At 63.7% G+C, this 19,765-nt stretch overlaps 1 protein-coding gene and 1 long non-coding RNA gene across 11 annotated transcripts in view; one reads left to right on the top strand and one right to left on the bottom strand.

Annotated features, from left to right (window-relative positions):
- Positions 1-19,765, top strand: part of CTBP2 (C-terminal binding protein 2) — a 157,412-nt gene that overhangs the window by 133,647 nt on the left and 4,000 nt on the right. For 8 of the 9 annotated variants that reach the window (XM_038579047.1, XM_038579053.1, XM_038579049.1 and 5 more), the window contains 6 exons: positions 11,137-11,291; positions 11,559-11,703; positions 15,802-16,008; positions 18,541-18,755; positions 19,074-19,204; positions 19,632-19,759. In XM_038579047.1, coding sequence (XP_038434975.1) covers positions 11,137-11,291; positions 11,559-11,703; positions 15,802-16,008; positions 18,541-18,755; positions 19,074-19,204; positions 19,632-19,759 — 981 coding nt within the window. Of the gene's footprint in view, positions 1-8,800; positions 8,877-11,136; positions 11,292-11,558; positions 11,704-15,801; positions 16,009-18,540; positions 18,756-19,073; positions 19,205-19,631; positions 19,760-19,765 lie in introns of those variants that run through there. The other variant, XM_038579048.1, reaches the window with a different exon arrangement.
- LOC119866616 lies at positions 939-3,008 on the bottom strand. Of its 2 annotated transcripts, none has more exons than XR_005380737.1 (3): positions 2,876-3,008; positions 2,016-2,396; positions 939-1,637 (listed from the first exon to the last, which is right to left on the bottom strand). It is a non-coding gene; the product is annotated as an uncharacterized LOC119866616 (long non-coding RNA). The 2 variants fall into 2 exon arrangements; XR_005380736.1 differs by having other exon boundaries at positions 939-1,634.

Below are 19,765 nucleotides of genomic sequence, written 5' to 3'. Positions count from 1 at the left end.
CCTTCTGTTGTTGCCATGGGCACATTTTTAGAACTTGAGAAGTACTCGGATGAAACCCCCAGTGGCTTCTGCCGGTGGTCCCCACGCCGCGGGCAGGTGGGGCCTTCGCGGGGAGTCAAAGGAGGGAGGGAGGGAGGGTGCAGCCCTCCTCGGCCTCGGGCCGCAGGGAGACCAGCGGGGTCGGGGCTGGCACTGGACGCATGGAGAAGGCCCAGGAGCCAGGCCCGCGGCCCCGCGCCCCACATCTGGGTGCTCCAGGCACACGGGGTGCACAGCTCCCACGTCCTTCCATGAGAAAGGGCTCTGTTGTGCAGAACAGGCTCTGCGTGGCTGGCTTGCAGCCTTTGGGGTGACTGCTCGGGGTTTGCACCCCCATGACCAGCAGCAGTTGCTCTCCCATCTGGGACGTGGCTCTCGCGGTGGCAAAGCGCATGTCCTAGAGAGGCAGCGACATCGCCCGTGCCACGTGGGTTGTTGACCGTTCTGTGCTGGTCACACAACGTGTGAGGTTGGTTTTGCACGGTGCTGACGTGATGTCCGGTACCGTGAATGAGCTAAAGCGGCCGGGACCGTCGGGACCCGAAGGAGGTGAGCAAGGCGGCTTTCTCAGGGGCCGCCCTCTGAAGCTATTCCGGGCTCAGCTGGGTTGCCCAGAGCTTCTGCCAAAGGATGTGGAACCCGCTCCCCACCCCCAGGCTAATTGAAAGCCCAAGGAAACAGACATATGGTAACTGGTAAACACCCTACACACTCAGAGTATTTTCTAGGAAAAATACTTGGTGTGGGGAGCTCTGGGCGGCGAATTCTCGCTCTTACCGCCGCGCTCTGTCGACGAGGCCTGATGGCCTGACCATCTCCCCGGTTACTACTTAGAAGGCACAGAACTGTGTCCCGTCCCCCGTCCCCGTCCCCCTCACCCCCCCCAAATCTGTCCAGGCTGGTGGAGACTGGCTGTGAGAGACGCAGCGTACCGAACAGACACGTCGGCCAGGCCTGGCTCTTGGTCTTGTCCTGTAGCCCCGAGCTGGTCAGAGCTCACCCCTCTGGGCTCATCCAAGGCCTTGGGGGAAGCACTTCTCTTCCTGAGCCCGCATGTCTCTGACACCAGAGGCCACGGACTCCAGGCGCAGAGCAGCGGGGACACGTGCTGGAGGCCACCAGTGGGTTGCTTCCAGTCAGGGTGATCTTGGGAAGCACGTGTCGGTGAAGTCCAGGGGTTGATGCATTTAGGGGGAGAGGTCAAGAGCCAAGCCGGCATTTCCTGGACCAGGTTTCCTATCAGCCAGGCCCATGGTGTATGTTGGGTCTTAGGGCACTTTGGAGAGTGACCTTGTGTCCCTGAGAGTGGCTTGGGGAATGGGGACCGTGCACCCGCAGGTTGCTCACCATTCTCTGACTTGTCTGGACACATCCTTTCGCTCTCCAGCCCTTTCGGGTCTGAGGGCTCTACAGGTAATCAGCAGGAAGGAGGGACTCGGGTGGGCCCCGGGCTAGGTCCCAGCTTGGAGGGTACCAAGGAGAAAGGGGTTTTTTTCCTTTTGGTGCCACAAGATCGGGTTGAGTGAAACCACCAGCCTGAGGTTCATCTCGTGGGCCACAAAATCCACAGTGACCCTAAAGGGAAGAGTCCATTCCTGCTGTGAGAAACCCCAGGTGAGGATGCTGGATTTTTGTGACCATATATAATTGACAAGCGGCCACTGTTGCCGTGGAGAGGGGAACTTGATGGCCTTGCCTTATCCCCTAAGCTGGGATCGCCCGTCTGTCATCAGACTAGATGGGGCCCAGGCCAGGGATTTGTGGCTCCGTCCAGTGCTCAGGGCATGCTGGGAAAGTTGGGAGGTGAAATGTGACCTCACCCAGATGGGAAGGAAGCCAGTGGCTCCTTGAACCAGGGGCTCAGCTGTTCCCAAGCCCAGCGGCTGCCCAGACCACCTCCCCCCTCCCTCCGCACTCCAGGACCACCCACACGAGGCTGGCCTTTGGGGAAATCCAGAACATGAATCACATCCTACCACAAACAGAAGCAGCTCCTGGCATCCTTGGCTGCTTTGCTGTGGAAATGTGTCCCACAGCGGCCTGCTCAGTTCTCCGTCTCCGTCTTGTCCCTGTGGCCCTGAGCTGGGAGGACCTCGGTCCCCGGAGCCCATCCCTTCCCCGAGGCCGGTCAGCCAGGAGGCGCTACGTGGGTAGTGGTCAGCGTCCCCCCCAGTGGGAAGCAGAGGGATCACCAGACAGGGGCTCCCTGGGGGTGGGGGGCGGCAGGGCACAGGTGCTCGCGGCCCGGCAGCCGTATGAGGGCTTCCGAACGGCCCACGGCGCCAGCGTGTGAGCGTCCCAGGGAGTGATTTCCAGCAAGCGATAGTTGGTTTGGTTCTGGGTTTTGTGTTTAAGCCCTGGTAGAAAAGAAAAGTCTGTCACTTTTCTGTTCAAGGTCCCTGGTGTGGCGTGGACACTGAACAGTTCAGGCTGCTGGGACAGTTGCTCTGGGTTGCTCTAAGGAACCAGTTAAAGCAACAACAAATGCTGGTCTTTCTGGAGGTACAGAAGTTCTTGTTTTTTTTTTTGTTTTTTTTTTTTTTTGAACTGGATGCTGTGGTTCCCACCAGTGTAGACCTCTGCTGCTTCTATTCCAGAAGTCTCCACACACGTGTGCGCGCGCGTCTGCACACACACCTTGGGCGGGCAGTGGTCACCCGGCAAGCCTTGGGGGTGGGGGACACGGCCCAGGCTCCCGGGAGCCTCTGCGCCTCCTGCTTGGCCGCTTTCTGTCCAGCTGTTACCTGAGCCACAAAGGAGGTGGCCTGAAGCCACCTCCCTGTGAGGCCACGACCCTTTAAGATCCATGTTTTATTTAAGAAGCTAATCTACTTACCCTGAGGCCATCTCTCAGCTGAACCTCTGGCTGACTTCAGAGGACGCTAAAATCAGGGCCGAGGAGTGGCTTCGGCCGGGCCCCTCCATGGGGTGGCCCTCAGCAGCCCGGCCCGTGGGTGCTCGGGGGTGGGGGGGGGCGGCTGGCCAGGCCCGGTCTTCCCACACTCGTGGTGTTTCCCGGTAGTTTCTTGAGCGAGAACTCAGGCGTGTGCCTGTCGCCTGGTAACGTGTGCGATGCGGTGGTCACTAGTGTGGTCCCAGCCGCGGAGGAACACGGCCTCGTGGACCCGCGTGCATCCGGGTGGCCCGTGCCTCTGCTGGGCTTCCGTCCTGCCTGGAGCGGCTGGGGCCTGACGGCGCAGCCCCGGCCACAGTCTTATCCTGGAAAGTACTTCCCTCCTCCTTATCCCCGAGGGCCATTTTCAAGCCAGGTGGTTCTGTTTGTTCACCTGGCCTGGGGGAGCCCTTGGTGGTAGGGGGTGGTGGTGAATTGAATACCCTTCTGCGGGGAAGGTCCTCGATGGCCCTCGATGGCCCGGCTGCAGAGCTCAGGTCAGCTGGGCCCTGTCCCCTCCCTGGGTCTCGGTGCCCATGGAGTGAAAGGTCGAACAGCTCCCTTCTTGACACAAGGCTCCCAGGGCCCCAACCGGAGCTTAGCATCAGGGAGAGGTTCTGGGGTGTTCCGGGGTAGAAGTCCAAGAGCTGGGGGCTCATCCAGAAAGTGAGAAGACGGGAATGCTGTTTCAAAAGGCCATTGTTAAGGTCTCACCTGCAGTGGCCGGGCCTCGGGGCGGTGCCCCCATGGGTTCACGGTGGGGCGGAGCAGCCTGGCCCTTCCCCAGGAGAAAGGCACCCTGACCCTCACCCAGGGCTGCCTGTGATCACGAGTCCCATGAATGAGCTCGGCCCTGGGGGAACTCTTCTGGGTTTTAAAAAATGGATTTGATCTATCCTAGCAAGACCTGGGGACAAGCTTCCAGGGGTTTCTGCAGCATCAGCATGGGTCACGTCCATGCTGGTGTCATTGTCAGGTCGCAGGCACACCATGGGCTCCGGCACACATGCACGTGTATGTGCACACACGTATGCTGACACACATGCACACCCACCCTTGCCTTCCTGAGCACACCAGTCTGCTATGCCGACGTCCGGGGCCGCCTGGCCCGCAGACAGCTCTGCGCTCGGCTGTGGCAGGACAGCCTGCAGGGCCCCTCACTGTACCCCCTCATCTGGGCTGGCAGGGCCTGTGCTCCGTGGTCCTGCCTCCCAGGTGCCACGCACAGGCTCTAGTGTGAGTATGGAAGGCCGGATGCCCACCCGGGGGGCCTTGCCTTGGAAGTGATGCTGCATCATTATTTCTGCCACTTGACGTTGTTCAGAGCAAAGTCCCAGGCCAGCCTGTTTCCAGGGGTGGGGAAGTACGCTCTGGCTCTTGGGGGCAACAAGGCCATGTCGGGAGGGGGCTGTATTCACAGAAGGCAGGTGTCCTGGGCAGTCATCGAGCAGCGCCAGGTGCAGCTTGAGGCTCTCCAGTGTGAAGGGGGCTGATGCAAACGAGGGAGCCCCCCCAGGGAGCCCAGCAGAGCACAGGGCAATCCAGGAGCCACGGAGGAGGTCATGGGACCCCTGGTCACAGGCCTGGAGGGGGGAGTGGCATCGGAGGTCCAGCTGCACACCGAGCTCTACGCCCTCGTGACTGTCACCTTCCTTCCCCAGTTTTTAGAGGGGATTGGGCTCACTCAAGTGTGGCAGGCAGATGTCACCCAGCCTTGCGGGGTGGCTCGCTGGGGCACCATGGTGACCACGGACCCTGAGGCTCAAAGTCCCGAGATCCTTCCGTTAGTGCCGTCTGCTGTGAGTGCAGGAAGAGGAGCGTGTGAGTGCTTGTGCGTGCGCACGCGTGCCTGGGGCAGGTCTGCATTCTCCTCTTCAGTCCTGACTCTGCTGATGTTTGCTTGAGGGCGGAGCTGAATCTCGAGATGCTCGGATTTAGTTTCTGTGCCGCCAGAGGTGCCTTCCACCTTCCACCGTTGGCCCCGGTTAAAACTCAGTCTGTGTTCCTGGTGGTGAAGCAGCCCGAGGGGAGAGCTGGTTCCCTGAGCCTCGGGAGCTCGGCGGGGAGCCAGGCCCGCCTGCCCGAGCCTCTGGAAGGTACGCGGGTGGGAAGGAGCGAGGCTAGCCCCGGCTCCGGGGCCACTTCAGGAGGCGCCTCTGGCCTCGGTTTCCTGGAACCGACCTGACCGAGGCCTCAGTGGGATGCGCGCTGCGTGTGCTCCACCCGAAGCCGGAAACTGCAAGAGAGACGAGCCGAGAAAAAACCGATCGGGTTCTCCGTTCTCCGTATGTGGGGGGGGGGGGGGGGGAGAGACCATACCTGCACATCGCCAGGTTCTCAGGATCCTCCCCCGGTGGAGAGGCAGGCGGTGATGTGGACACAGAGATGAGGTTTCTAACGGTAGCTGCGTGTTTTTTAAGCCTTAAAGCAGTGCCACGCTTAGCAACACGTTTTATCACAGTCGCTGCCTCGAAACCGTTCATTCTCGTCGGCTCCTGTGTTCTTTCTCGTGAAAGACAAGAGTAGCTGCCGTGGGCGTGGGTGGTGCCTCTGGAGACGGGAGGCCACGTGCCTTTGCTGACTTTCCAGACCCACTTTCTGAACAAGCTCCAGCCAACTGCACGACAGTTGTGGTCGAGACCCTGTGGCTGGCAGTTTAGAATAGTTTTTACTACGTGGATAAACGTGTTTACAGGCAAGGGGGGACCTGTCACCTGGACACAAGGCCCCACAGCAGCCTTCCTGAAGGGGTTCTGGAAGCCCCGTGCCCTGGGGTAGATGCCCACCCCTCCCAGCACGGCCATGTCTGCCAGTTGAATGCTGCGTCTCGGATACAGGTTCATTGATCACCCAAGGTCAGCATCTGGTCCCCAGTTTGGCCCCAGTCAGGAGTTGCAGCTCTAGATTGTGGAAATGCAAGCCTGTGAAATATGCCCCTTATCAGACCCTAGATCTGATCCTGTGTCTGGCCTTCTAGAAATCGGGACTGCTGAGCCCAGCCGATGAGGGTTGGTTTGTGCAAGGTTGCAGGAAGTGACTTTTCAATTGGGGAGCCACCTGCATTTAAGGGGAAGCTGTTCCTGGGGCGGTGGGCGACGCGCTCAGACCCTTGCGAAGTGGCCGCGGCTGGAGAGGCTGTCAGGGCAGACCTGGGGTCCTTTCCCACCCACTTGGTACCTCCGGGAGTGCATCTCCTCTCCCCACCTCAATCCACCTGCCCACAAACATGGGAGCCACGGGTGCTGCCTTCTACCTTCCAGACCACCTTACAAGTTCTGGGAGCTGGTGACACATTTGATTGGCCCCGAGGCCTCTGGCTAAGCATGCAGGACAGTGCGTTTTGTTGCAGATCTTTCTGAGGCCTGCATGGATCTCTCAGTTCTTTCCAGGTACTTATCCTGGTGGCAGCTGCCAGTACAGCTGGTGCTGGCCCAGAGGATCCCAGCAACTGCTTTCGGGCCCCAGAGCTCCCAGCTGGTTTCCACCCGCAAGGGCTCTTCGGCCCCTGAGCAGCAGTGAAGATCTTGGGGCGAATCCGTGCTGCTTGGCAGGCCCTTTCCCCGCTCGGTCCCCACATGTTTGGCTGGTCCCTGCCAGGCAAGCCAGGGGGTCACCCTGACCAGGTGGACTGTCATCCCAGATCCTAGCCAGCCCAGCTCGGGTGTGTTCAGGCTGCTGCACCATAGCAGTGTTTCAGCAAAATCTGCTCAGGTGTCAGAAGAGGCCTCTGTCTGCTTCTCAAACACGTTTATTGCAGCCACTTTGCTTTGGGGTAAGACTGCTTAGTTTCTGAAATCTTGAAAGAGCAAAATCAGAAAAGCCTCCGGCAGTTCGGTCCTTGAGTTGGCAAGCGGCAGAAACCAGCTCAGATCTTCAGAAACAAGGCAGAGTTGGTTCTAGAGGAAGCACGTGCGCTGAACCTGACGCCGTGTGTCCGGGAAGGCCCGGAAACGGGTCTGAACACCACAGAGCTGCTTCGTGCGGCAAGATCAGCCCGTCTCCCCCTCAGTCCCTCTGCTCGGGGAAGCCTGTCCCGTTAGGACAGGCACAGGTCGCCTGTGTGGCCCCGGGAAGAGGCGGCTCCTGAGCAGTCTGATGCGATTCGGACAAGGTGGCATCGAGGTGGATGACCGGAGAGCCGCCGGTGTCCTCCTCCCTCCCTCTTCCCCCTCCGAATCCCGAGGGCCTGTATGGGCTTGTCTTTCCCTGGACCGTCGGCCACTCCCAGCACGACTCCAGCAGCGTGGCCGGGTGTCGTCTTTGCTTTTTCCACCGAATGTCTAATTTCTCAGTGTCCTCATGTGCAGCTCCGGCTGTAGGGAGGCCGGGCCCGGGGTCGGCCGGGGCACCGTGTCCCTGCTTGTGCAGAGGTGAGCCTGGGACCAGCAAGCGATGCTACCACAGGGGCGCCAGCTCCGCCCTGCGGAGTTCATGCTGGACACGTTGAAGGGAATGTGCTGATAGACTTGTGTGTGCGTGTGACGTGTCCACCTGCAGCTGGAATCGTTCTCGAATGGAAGGCAAGGTTGCAGAGAGGGAGCGGTCGTTTTGCCTAGGGGGCCGCCAGGACCCTCGGCGCCTCGTCAGCAGGTGTTTTCCTTGGGCTCTGTTGGGTCCCTGGGTCTTTGGTGTGCTCTGTGGTCTCCCCGGCGGTAAAGTGGAGCTAAGAGGAACATAGCCGGCTTCCGAACGTCAGGCCTGGGGTTTCGGCAGCGTCTAGCGACTGCTACCCTAGCTTTGGTTGCAGACCTCAGGTTTTAGTCCATTGTCGTTAAGCATTCACTGTGCCTTGGCTTTCTCCGCCTAGATTCCCCTGGCTGGAGAGGTCATGGGGGACTCCCTCCTGGGCCAGCCCTGCCTGGGTACCCCATTTCCCACGGCCCCTTGGAAGGTCATTTACGGTAACATGTCGCTTGTATCCTCATATACTAGAAATCCCTCAGACTGTCAGAAGCGCTGAGAGATGCTCAGTGGATGTGAAGCAAGATGGAGAGTCTGTTTACAGCCTCACCTCGTGTTTCCTGGGGTTTTCTGGGAACCTCCACCCCAGCTTCTGCAAGGCTGCAGAGACAGCAGGTGCTGGGCAGGGTGTGGCTTGAAATTAGCTGCATTCTCTGGTGTGTGGGTAGACGAGACCCCTCTGGGACTGAGGGAGCATGTGTGGCACGGTCTCTTTGTCAATAGAGGCGACCCCTGACAACGTCCTGGCCGGGCTTGCTGTCGTCCTCAGTACTGGGGTTTTGTGCGGCTCCTTGGGCCTCATGCAGGACACACGTGAATCTCACCCACTCCACCACCCACGCAGCTGTCCCCACAGCATCTGTCCCCAGTAAACCCCTTTCCCATACAGGGCTTGCGGCCCCTGTCTGAGCCCAGGGCCTCAGCTGGGAGCCCCTGGGTCTCAGCTGCCTTCTGCATGCCCGACCTGAACGAGGGCAAAGGGTGGGTTCCGCCAAAGAGGAGGCCACCCAAGCCAGGGAGGGGGTGATCGCTAGGCAACCTGGAGCTTGTTGCCCAGGTAACGGGATCCATGCACTGATGCTGTGGATGGACATCTTGTGACGAGGGCCCTCAGCCTCTCCAGATGTCTTGGATGGCTCTAGATGCCTGCCTTGTGCCTGCCCATCGTTTTCCTCTGTGGCTGCTTTTTAAATTAACAACTTGGATTTCTTACCATGATCGTGAACCCTGTGAACGGTGTCTGATTAACACTCTTGCTAGCACCTTCGGAGTCCAGTCAGGGTGCTCTGCACCCTGTAGGAGGGACACCCTGGGGCAGGCGGGTAAATCTGCCCACATAGTCGAAGACCGCGGGTCCCATGGGAGTCCGACCTGGGCTTGGTAGCAGCTGCAGGGCGGGGCCGGAAGAATCCGGTGGAAGAAATGAGGCTTTCGGGATTTGGTCAAAGTCTCCCCTTTTTCTTGGCGAAAAGGAGGGACAGAGGTAGGAGCTTTAGCGTTGGCACGTCAAGTTGGCACTGGCTGCGCCCGTCCGCTCCAGCCGCTTACTCCCCGGGGCACTCCCCACGCTGTGCCTCGGTGCCCCCGTCTGTTAAGGGGGAAGGGGTGGAAATGAGAGGCTATAGGCCACCGTGTGAATTACCAGCCCTCACCTCCCTCTGCAGAGTCGGGGGTAAAGGTGGTGCCCAGGGGTCCTGATGCAAGATGGCACCGTTGGTCTTTGGGGAAACCTCTTTCATTTGCCCACAACCGCCCTGACCTCTTATGGGGCCCACCTGCCAGTCAAGCCAAGGAGAGCGTGGCAGAGGGCTCACCAGCCCCCCTGCAAACAGCCTTGCCGGGCGGGACGAAGGCTGGCGAGAACATTGGGGCCTCGGCTTCGCTTGGATGCCCTGCTTTGGGGATCCAGGTTCTGGGTTGGGCAGTGGTTTTACCGCCGCCCACAGGCCGGGAGGGACCGTGACCCCTTGTGAGTCCCAGCCCGGCCTGGAGAGAGGCGCCCGGAGGAAACCTGCTCCCTGGCCCGTTCTGAGGCCGCGACAAAAGGCTTCTCTCTGCTTCTTGTTCAAAGAGAGGATTGTCTCGAGCTGCTGCAGCTGTGGCGCGGGTGCTGTCCGGGGGCAAGGCCACTGCAGTGGCCGTGTGGGCACCACGGGGACAACCTCCCCGCCTCCACGGCCACAGCTCCAGGTGGGGATTTTGCTTTCAGCTTCCGACACCAGCGTGTCGCTGAGCGATGAGCCAGGGGGCCAGATAGTGGCTTCAGTGTCTGGGGCCCCAGCCTGGGCTCCTCTCTGGCCATTTCAGGGCTGCCGGGGGACGACCACACAGCTGAGTGCGGCCCCGGCAGGTGGGTCCTGCTCTTGTCTGCTGGAGCCCGTACCCGATGCCTTGCGATCACGCGGAGGCCACCTGGGCCGGAACATCACAGGCTCCTGGCAGGGGCTCCCGGAGCCCAGTCACGCCAGGGGGGCCAGGGGGGCCTCCAGACGCAAAGACAAGTAGATTCTGTGCAGGAGGAAGGAAACAAAACCGAGCCTGGCCTTGGTGTGGCGGCCGCTATCTGAATCCCTTCCCACCTCCGAAAGCACACGATGCCCAGGAAGCTCTCATTTTTACTCATAGCCAGGGACTCCACACATGTGATTTGTCCGGAAAATGGAAACTGTCCCACCCTGGCCACCTGGGTGCCACGGTCCCCCTGCAGGGGCTACGAAGTCCCAGACTTGCCAGCATATGGATTGGAAGGGAAGGGCTCTGTTGGAGAAAGTGCAGGCAGCCTGGCCCGCGTACCTCACGTGGCCAAGTGGCCTGGGGCACACGCTGCTGCTTCCCCGCTGGGGCTGGAGATGGTCCTGCCGCCCCGTTGAGCGTCCTGCAAGCAGCTGCGCTGGCCTCGCGGAGCAGCTGGGGGATCTGCACTCGGGCACGAGTAGGGAGGACTGGCCTGGCCCTGGGCTCCCTCCACCCCCCTCCCAGGCTGTGGGGACAAGTGTCCTTTGTCTCTGCCGGCAGCCCCAGGACACATGACCGCGCCGACTGGCCCTGGTACCCGAGGGGTGCTGCTCGCTCTGCGGCCCTCTGAGAAATTCCGTTGCTCTCCCAAGTCCCCGGCCAGCGGCTCGCCGTCGCGCTCACCTCCCCACCACCTGGCCCGGGTCTTCACCTGGGCACGGGCTGAGCCCAGGAGGCCCGTTGCCAGTGGGGTTTTCTCCAGGAAGCTCCCACGGGGTGCGGGAACCATGACATGTTCCTCTGGTTTCATTTTGCAGCCCCTCGTGTTTGTTGGGAAGGGGCTGGGGGCAGGGGCAGGGGCAGGGGCGCGGCTTGTAGGCCCAGCTGGCGCCGGCGGCAGGTGCGTGGTGAACAGATTCCTGGCCTCGGTTCCACGTGGCGATGGAGTTAGCGCCACTGTGGTTCCTGTTGGCCGCACTTGAGATTGCTCACCGAGACCCGGGCCCCCCTCAGACCTCCACCCGATAGACCCGGCAGACACGTGCCCTCTGGGTCTCCTTGGCTTGGCCCAGAATGGGCCTCGGCGACTCAAAGGAGCCTGTGGTGTTTGAGCCCAGGGGAGCCCGGGTGGCTCTGTGGGTTCATGGTCCCCTCGGGGAGTAGGGAGGGAGCTCTGGGGTCCTGCAGATCCGATGCATATGTGGGGGGAGAGCCCCTCGCTGCACTATCCCCCGCCCCATGTGGGACAGCCGCTGTACCCACCTACAGATCCTCCTCACTCCTCACAGGTATCCGCCCCCAGATCATGAACGGCCCCCTGCACCCCCGCCCCCTGGTGGCGCTGCTCGATGGCAGAGACTGCACCGTGGAGATGCCGATCCTGAAGGACCTGGCCACTGTGGCCTTCTGTGACGCACAGTCCACTCAGGAGATCCACGAGAAGGTGGGCCCCCCACCCCCAGGCCCGGGTTGCCCAGGTCAGGTGGCGGCCGCTGCCGTTCAGCGAGGGGTCCCTCCCGCTTTCACCCTCGGGTCTCCCTGGGCTGGGCCCTCTCACCGCCCCCCCCCCCCCCACCCCCAGACGCCACCTCCCTGTCCGCCCTCCCCCTCCGTGGTCACCTGGGGTCACAGTCATGCCCACACCGTGTCCTCCGCGGCAGGTGCGGGGGTGATGGGGGTCTCCAGCCTGGCTCTGCTCGCCCCGTCGCAGGTTCTAAACGAAGCCGTGGGTGCCATGATGTACCACACCATCACCCTCACCAGGGAGGACCTGGAGAAGTTCAAGGCCTTGAGGGTGATCGTGCGGATAGGCAGCGGCTACGACAACGTCGACATCAAGGCCGCCGGCGAGCTCGGTGAGTGCGGGGGGCTGGAGGGGGCGGCCGTTCGGGGGGAGCCTCGCGGGCTCACGTCCAGGCACACAGGCGGGAGTGCCTGCTGGAGCCTGGCGAGTGGGGCCCGTCCCTGCAGAGGGGACCCTGTGAGCGGCCGAGTGGCCACCGGACGGTGTCGGCCCAGGAAGCGGGGGCTCCGGGCGGTCCTGGCGTGGAGCCGTCCTCCCCGGGGCTCTGCCACCCAGAAACCTGCACAGGGCAGCACTGACGTGGGTGGACCAAAGCCCGGCCCCTCCTGCACAGCCCTCGTCCGGGCGGGAAGGGTTTCCCCGGAAAGCAGGGCAGCAGGCGGCTTCCCTGAGGTCGGGTCCCTGTCCTGGCCCCGGCACGGACGCCGTCGTGAGGAGCGTGTGCAGAGCTTCCACGGCAGCGTCCCGGGCTGGCCTGCTCGCTTTGCGGGGGCCCCGGGGCCTCCTAAACAAGCTCCTCTGCTCGCCGGCCTTGGCCTGTGTTTGCAGCGTGCCAGGTCCGGGTGCGAGGGCCCGTGCCCCGCCTGCTGAGGACTGGGTGCCCCGAAGCCACCAGGCTGCTGGCGAGTGTCGAGGAACGCAGGCCTCTCTGGACCCCCACCCCTGCGCTGTGCTGAGGCCCTGGTGGGCCATCCCCACCCCCAAGTCAGCCTCTCGCCCCCTCGGAGGACCCTGTGCTGAGCCTCGCACCGTGAGCTGCCGTCTACGCGAGCAGCGCCGGCATCGGGCAGTTGGGGCGTTAGCTCTCAGGCACCCACCTGCTGCCTTTTCAGCCAGGGGGACCCCGGTGGGCTCCAGCGTCCTCCTCCAGGTTCCTAGCCTGGAGTTTTACAGGAAGGTCCAGGTTTCTCCGAGTGGGTTAGTTCCCCCACTTGAACTTGGGGCAGCACCCAGGAACTGAGCCGCAGGGTAGGGGGTGCCCCACAGGTGGGCCCCAAAGGAAGAGGCAGGCGGTGGTCATTCCCCAACAGTCACCTTCTCCCCACCCCACCCACCCCCCCATCCTAGAAGTGGCAGGTGGCCTGGAGGGTTGACCCTGATTTTTCTGGGTCCCCGTCATCTCACACCTCCCTTGGGTGGAGGGTCATTTGGCTGTGGCTGAGGAGGAAAAGGGGGGGTGGCATCAGATTCCAGACCCGACCAGGGCCTGGGGGAAGTGATGGCTTCCTGTGTCCGCCCCGAGCGGGGCCGCGGTGTCCCTTGGAGCCTGCCTTGGTCGCAGCAGAGAAACTCGGCTGGTTGGGAGTCTTGGGAACCGCATCTAGCATTACCTCAGACTTTCCATCTCTCTCCGGCACCAGCAAGAATATTTTTGTTTGAAAACAAGTGTTCTTTGTGTGCTTAGTAGAGCTGAGACCCCAAGTTCAAATACGGGGAATGTAGTTTAACACACAGGGGGTAGGGGAGGCAGGAGGGGGTGTCCTCCGAGATGCTCCCCGTCCCACTGGGTGTCCGCCCCACGCAGCCCCGCAGCCTGGCTTCAGGGGGAGGGGGCTCGTGACCGGCCACTGCTTTCAGGGAGATGGGAAGTTCTCCCGAGCGAGACCTGGCCATCCCTCCACCTGCAGGTGCTCCCCACACAGCCAGCCTGGGCCGGGGGACCTCATGTCCCTGAAACCACCGGTGTCCCGCTCGCCCCGCCGCACGTCTGCCCTCGGCCGGGGGCCTGGGTCCAGGAGGGGTTGGGGGTGGCGTTCCCAGGCACCTGCAGTTTTGAACGAGGAAACGGATGTCGCCCGTGGCGTTCTCATTGATCCTGGTGCAACCCAAGCGGAAGCCGCCTGGGACACTGGCCTCTCCTCTCCCCAAATGGCTCTCCACACGCAGATCCCTCTGTCCCCAGGCCTTGGGCGAGTCGAACAGACCAGACAGCGGCTGTGGGTCCTGCTGGGGTCGGGGCCCGCGGCGTGGCGTTGGTGGGAGCCGCCAGGGACCCGGGGCTCCACACAGGCAGGCCCGAGTCGATGTTCTGAGCCGAGGTCAGGAACACTGTGTCACCTGTGTCACCTGCCCAGAGCTGTCAGAGGGACCCGGCCTGTCTACAGCGTGTCCCCGGGAACAGTGGGGGTTGCTGGTGGCCTCTCCCATGTCCCTGTCTAGCAAGCTCCTACCTGGTTTCCAGTTCAGGAGGGGTGACCCCAGAGGGAGACCATTGGCAGGTCCAGCAGCTCAGCGACCGCGCTCAGGCCTTGGGGCGAGGCGGCTGCTGGAAGCCTGTGGCGGGTCCCCTGCTGCAGACCCACGCCCACTGACGGCAAGAACGAGCCCCTCGAGCGTAGTCGGGGCTTTGGGGTCTCTGCAGGGCAGTGCCCTTGCCCTCGGGGCAGGACAGTCCCCGGTGGTTGTGGTGCCAGCAGCACCCCCTCCAGGGTCCGGTCTCCGCACCCCCAGGCTCTGGAGCCAAGGAGCCTCCATTTCAGGTCCAGGGGTGCAGGCTGAGCAGCGTCCCCTGCGCCCCCTGTGGGTGGGTGACGCAGCGCTTTGCGTCACCTGGGCCACGGGTGGGCCTCTCTCCCCCAGCGCAACCCCTCGTGTCTCGTCTCCCAGGGCCCAGCGGGGCCCGGGGGCTGGGCAGGGAGAGGCGGCGGGTCCGCTCCGACGGGCCTTCCTTCCTGCTGGGCTTTGGCCAGAACACGTGGGGTTCCTCGGAGGAATGAAAACCCTCCCAGACGCCACGAGCTGCCCTCGAGCCCTGGCTTCCAGTGCGGCCAGATTCTGGCTTTTTTTCGAGCGGAGCCTGCTCCGCGGTGGCCGTTCTGCACCGTGACTGACCTGCAGCTCGTGGGAGGCTGTGGCCGGTGGATCTGTGGGTGGGTGTGCTCATGGGCGCCTCCACCCTCCTAGCTGTGTGTCCTCCTGAGGGGGTCCCTGGGGCCCCTGGACCTCGGGGCAGCCCTTGTGGGTGCTGACGCAGCTACTAGAAAGGGGGCGGGCCTGTGGTCCTGCGTCCCCTCCCACAGAGCCCCAATGGGGACGAGCGCGTGTCCTTGCTGCCGGGCTTGAGGAAGCTAGGGGAAGGCAGGGCTGCCTTCTTGGTGGCCCTGCCCCCGTGTTCCTTGGGTCCCAAGCCTGGGATTAAAAGGTGGCTGAGCTGCTCAGACAGGCTGCCTGGATTCCTGTGTCCCTCAGAGCTGCTCACCCCGCTTCCCAGCCTCCTCCGCAGGCCTCATCCCCACCGAGGCCAGGGCTCTCCCCACCTCCCAGCCTGGCCCTCTCTGCTCCCTGCCCCTCCCGTGTCTGGGAAACATTTGCCTTCCTCCCCCAGACCCCCTGCCCTCAAGGAAAGCCTCTCCTGACTCTTCCTGCCTGAGACTTGGGGTAGTTCTAGCAGCTTCTCTGGCCGCAGAACCTGAGGGCCCCTCACCAGTGACCCCAGCCCTCAAAGCTCTTCCAAGGAGCAGGGAACACCCCACCCCACCCCACCTCACCGCTCTTCTTTGCCCCAGTAGGATTGTGGGCGGGGCCCTCTGACTGGGCAGGGGCTGACTTCAGGCGTCCCCTCCCTCTGGCTCCCCTCCCTCTGGTCCCGCATGGGGCCCGTGCTGGGGGGGGGTGGGGGTGCTAGTTCCTGATTCTTCCATCTTTGCTCTTTCTCAAAACGAGTATTAATGTGGTCATTGCAGTAGACTTCAAATACCGTACGTAGATGAGGGCAGCCCGGGTGGCCCAGTGGTTTAGCGCCACCTTCGGCCCAGGGCGTGATCCTGGGGTCCTGGGATCGAGTCCCATGTCGGGCTCCCTGCATGGAGCCTGCTTCTCCCTCTGCCTGTGTCTCTGCCCATCGCCCCCCCCCCCCCCCGTGTGTGTCTATCATGAAAAAATAAAATCTGTAAACAAAACACCGAGGAAAAGCCAGCCCCGGGAGGAGGGTGCCCGCCGTCAGGAGTCTGGTCTCCTGGAGCCCACAACCTGGGGGGGGCGGGGGGGGCGCTGCACACTGGGTTCCTGCTGTTCCTGCGCGGGCCCCGGGGCAGGTTTCCAGCCTCCTGCCTGCCACGGGGTGGGGGGGGGGGGGTCAGCGGGGCCGGGGTGTCCGGGTGAGAGGCCGGCCCCAGGGAGCCTGACCTCGCGGGCCGCCCGTCCCCTCCAGGGATCGCCGTGTGCAACATCCCGTCGGCCGCCGTGGAGGAGACGGCGGACTCCACCATCTGCCACATCCTCAACCTGTACCGGCGGAACACGTGGCTGTACCAGGCGCTGCGGGAGGGCACGCGGGTGCAGAGCGTCGAGCAGATCCGGGAGGTCGCCTCGGGAGCCGCCCGCATCCGCGGGGAGACGCTGGGCCTCATTGGCTTCGGTAGGTGCAGCGGCCGGGCCCCGGGGGGCGGGGTCCCCCTTCTCGAGGGAGCTGTGGGGGGGCAGCCCGCACGGCTGGGCGGCGGCCAGGCCAGGGGACAGCAGGGCGCCACTGGGCGATTTTGAGCCAGAAGGTGGCAGGTCGGGGCCTTGGCCCAGAAGGTTGCCCTGGGGGTGCAGGCAGGAAGGGTCCCCCGGAGTGGGCAGGTGGCCCCGGAGCTTCTGGGGGGGTTGCCAAGGACGCGGGGAGGCGCGCGGGGAAGCAGCCTGGTGCCGCCCTGTGGACGCACGGGGGCCCGCGCTGCACGCAGGACCTTGCCCTCCTGCTGCGTCTCCGCCCCGCCCCTCGCCCTTCTGTGACCTCGAGGACTCCTGACCTCCGTGCCCTCGTGCCCTCTGTGCGCCGGGAGGGGAGTGATGCCTCCTAGGACCCGAGGAAGGCCGGAGAACGGGCGGGAAGTGGGTGCTGGGCCTGGCTTCCCCAGGGCTCCCCCAGCGGTCCCTCAGCCCTCAGCTCAGAGCCCGTTTCCAGAAAACCAAGGGTCGGGACCGGCTTGGTCGAGGCAGAGGAGCGGGGTCTGTTCCGGGAGGACGTCCTCTTCCTCCCCAGGATGAGTGTAAGAACCCAGGCCTTAGGGGCATCCCTTCTAGAAGGATGTACAAAGGCTCCTACTGGCTCTCGAGTGGACGCAGCGCCCTCTGCTGGCACCGCGGGGCCTCCTGTAGCTCCCGTGAGCCCCGAGCCCTGGGCAGCCCCTCCGGTGTCCTGAGGCCAGTCCCGGGGTTCGCGCCCCGTCGGCCCGAGCCTGTGAGCCAGCGCTGCCGCACGCCCGGCCCCGTGCACTCGGACTGGGCAGGTGTGCCCTCGTGTGAGGTCGGCCTGCAGCCTTCCAGAAGTGTAGCCGGACAGGAGGAGGCGCCCCCGCCGTGGCCCCGGGCCGGGCTGGTGCCCGAGGGCAGCCACCAAGTTGGGGACGTACTAGAATTGGAAGGGAAAGCGAGCCAGTGGCCTCGGTACCTTGTGTTTTCAGGCCAGGAGGGTCGGCTTCCGCGAGGCTCGGTGTCGGAGGCACTAGGGCCCGTAGAACCGTAGAGAACCTCGTGGCCGACGTAGACGCCAGTGAAAGGATGAGGGGTGGGGGCTTTACGGAGGGCAAAGACCGTGGAAAAGCCAGGCCCAGGCAGCCATCCTGCCCTCAGGCCCCTGGAGCCGCAGCTGGAGGCCCCATCTGGAGGCCACGGGCGTGGAAGTGGAGAGGGCGGCTGAGGGCCCGGGAAGTGGGGCAGGGGTGCGCGTGCGCTGGCCGAGGGCTCCCTGCGGCCCCGTGATGGGGTCGTGAGTCCCATCCTCGAGGTCCGTCACGGGGCTGATGCAGCCGATGGCGCCCTTCCCCCCACCTTGTCACCTTGTCAGGCCTCCCTCCCCACCGGGCTGTGTGGCTTGTGTGGCTTGTGTGGCTACGGTCCCTGGTTCCCCGCATCCAAGTGGTGACACTGAAGGGGGCGGGGCGGGCAGGGGGCAGAAGCCCCCGCGGATTGCCCTGCAGCTGGCCCTCTCCAGCACAACGACCTCGTTAAACCTCCCCGCCCAGGCCGTTGCCTCCGTGCTGCCCTCCTAGATTGAAGCGCAGCAGGAGCAGGAGACAATCCACCACCTTGGTGCCCTCGTGTGGGCTGCTGGTTTGGGAAGGGACACCTCCTGTTTCCCTCTCCCTCCCCCGCACTATTGAGCACTGGTTTCAGATAAAGGTGGATTCTGTCCCAGCATCACGCAGACTGCTTTGTTTTCAAGCCGAAAACAACGCTGGGAAGTAGGGGGCGCTGGCCTTGGGGTTCAGCGGGTTTGTGCAGGTGACAGCCACTTGGGAGCCCGGGGGCTCCGTGTCCTGTCAGGTGGCGTGGGCTGCTGACCTACGGAGCGGGCACGGGGCTCCTCCCCTGGCAGGTCGGGGCCAGCCTGCAGGCCTGAGGGTCGCCTGGCTCTCCCTCCCGGTCAGAGCGCCACCCCGGGCCCGCCGTCACCCCCCACCCCGCCCCCGTGCCAGTCGGTGCTCACGCCGCTCTGCGGTGCTCAGTTGCGGTCAGTTGTGATCACTTCGCCCCTTCCGTGAGCAAACCCAGTGCTGGTTGGCAAGAGAACGTTCTCTGCTACTGCCCTCGGCGTCTCAGGAAAGGAAGCTCAGGTGGAGAAGCCTGCTGCGCACGCAGACACGGGCAGAGAGGAACAGGATGGGGACGGCGTGCTGATGGCCGGGACGGGGGCAGGAAGGGCACGTGGCTTCACTGGAACAGTGTCTAGCTGTGTTGACGTGGGCACACGTACGTCATAGGAACGTCCGCGCGCTCACACGCCCGGTGCAAACAACAAGCCCGGCCTCCTCGCCCAGGAAGCTAAGGAGACGCGCCGGCCGCCTGCACCTCCGCGCCCCGGGCACGGGTTCCTCCGGCAGGTGCAGGCCCCGGGCCCGGAAGCCGCAGGCCGTGGCGGGCGGGACTGCGGCCTCGCTCACCTGGACGCTCTCTCTCTGCACAGGTCGCACGGGGCAGGCGGTTGCTGTTCGAGCCAAGGCCTTTGGATTCAGCGTCATATTTTATGACCCCTACTTGCAGGATGGGATAGAGCGGTCCCTGGGCGTGCAGAGGGTCTACACCCTGCAGGACTTACTGTATCAGAGCGACTGCGTCTCCTTGCACTGTAATCTCAACGAACATAACCACCACCTCATCAATGACTTTACTATAAAGCAGGTAACTGGACAGAGATGCCCTCAGCCCCTGGAAACTTCCATCAAAACAAAAGGGGGGGATGGGAGGTGGCCTGCAAACGCTCTGGTGAGAAGGGAAGGACGTCGGTGAGGAGCCAGCGGGGACCCGTCTCGATGGGGTCTGGCCTCCAAGAAGCAACGGGCCGGTGACCGGTCACCGCTCCAGCCTGCCGCCCGCCTTAGGGCCTCCAGGCCCTCGGGGACGAGCTGCGGGAACGGCCAGGCCCGGCCGCCCACGAAGGAGCCAGACCGCAGGCCTCCCTCCGTGGCGGCCTCTGACGACCTTCCCTTGCTCCCACAGATGAGGCAAGGAGCCTTCCTGGTGAACGCGGCCCGCGGCGGGCTGGTGGATGAGAAGGCCTTGGCCCAGGCCCTCAAGGAAGGCAGGATACGAGGGGCCGCCCTCGACGTGCACGAATCGGAGCCTTTCAGGTGGGTGTGCTGGGCCGTCGCCGGGCGTGCGACCCGAGCTCACGGCGGCCACCCCTGAGCGCGGCTCCGGCAGAGAAAGCTCGGGACCCCGTGTGGTGGCCTCCGTGCTGTGCCCGGAGCCCACGGGGAAGGGCCAGAGGGCCGCCAGGGGCGTCAGGAAGTGTCTGAAAGGAAGGGCAGCCGTGGGAGGGGCTGGAGCGGAGGGGGCCTCCCGTCTGAGCCCCGATCACTCCTGACGCGGACTGGAAACGTTCTGGTGGGTAGGGAGGTTCTTCAGTTCGCAGCCGCGGAAGCGTCCTACTGCCCGCCGTCCCTCTACGCCAATACCCTGGCCGCTGTCTGCATGGCCACGAGCTCCCTCTTGATGAGCAGGCTGGGGAGGCCTCCTCCACTCTTCTCATTCGCTTGTTTTTCTGCACTTCTCTAGCTTTGCTCAGGGTCCCTTGAAAGATGCGCCGAATCTCATTTGTACGCCGCACACCGCGTGGTACAGTGAGCAAGCCTCACTAGAGATGAGGGAGGCAGCCGCCACCGAGATCCGCCGGGCAATCACAGGTGAGC

This window comes from Canis lupus, chromosome 28 (genome assembly GCF_011100685.1).
Source record: "Canis lupus familiaris isolate Mischka breed German Shepherd chromosome 28, alternate assembly UU_Cfam_GSD_1.0, whole genome shotgun sequence".
NCBI lineage: Eukaryota > Metazoa > Chordata > Mammalia > Carnivora > Canidae > Canis > Canis lupus.
This window is presented reverse-complemented; position numbering and strand designations above follow the sequence as displayed.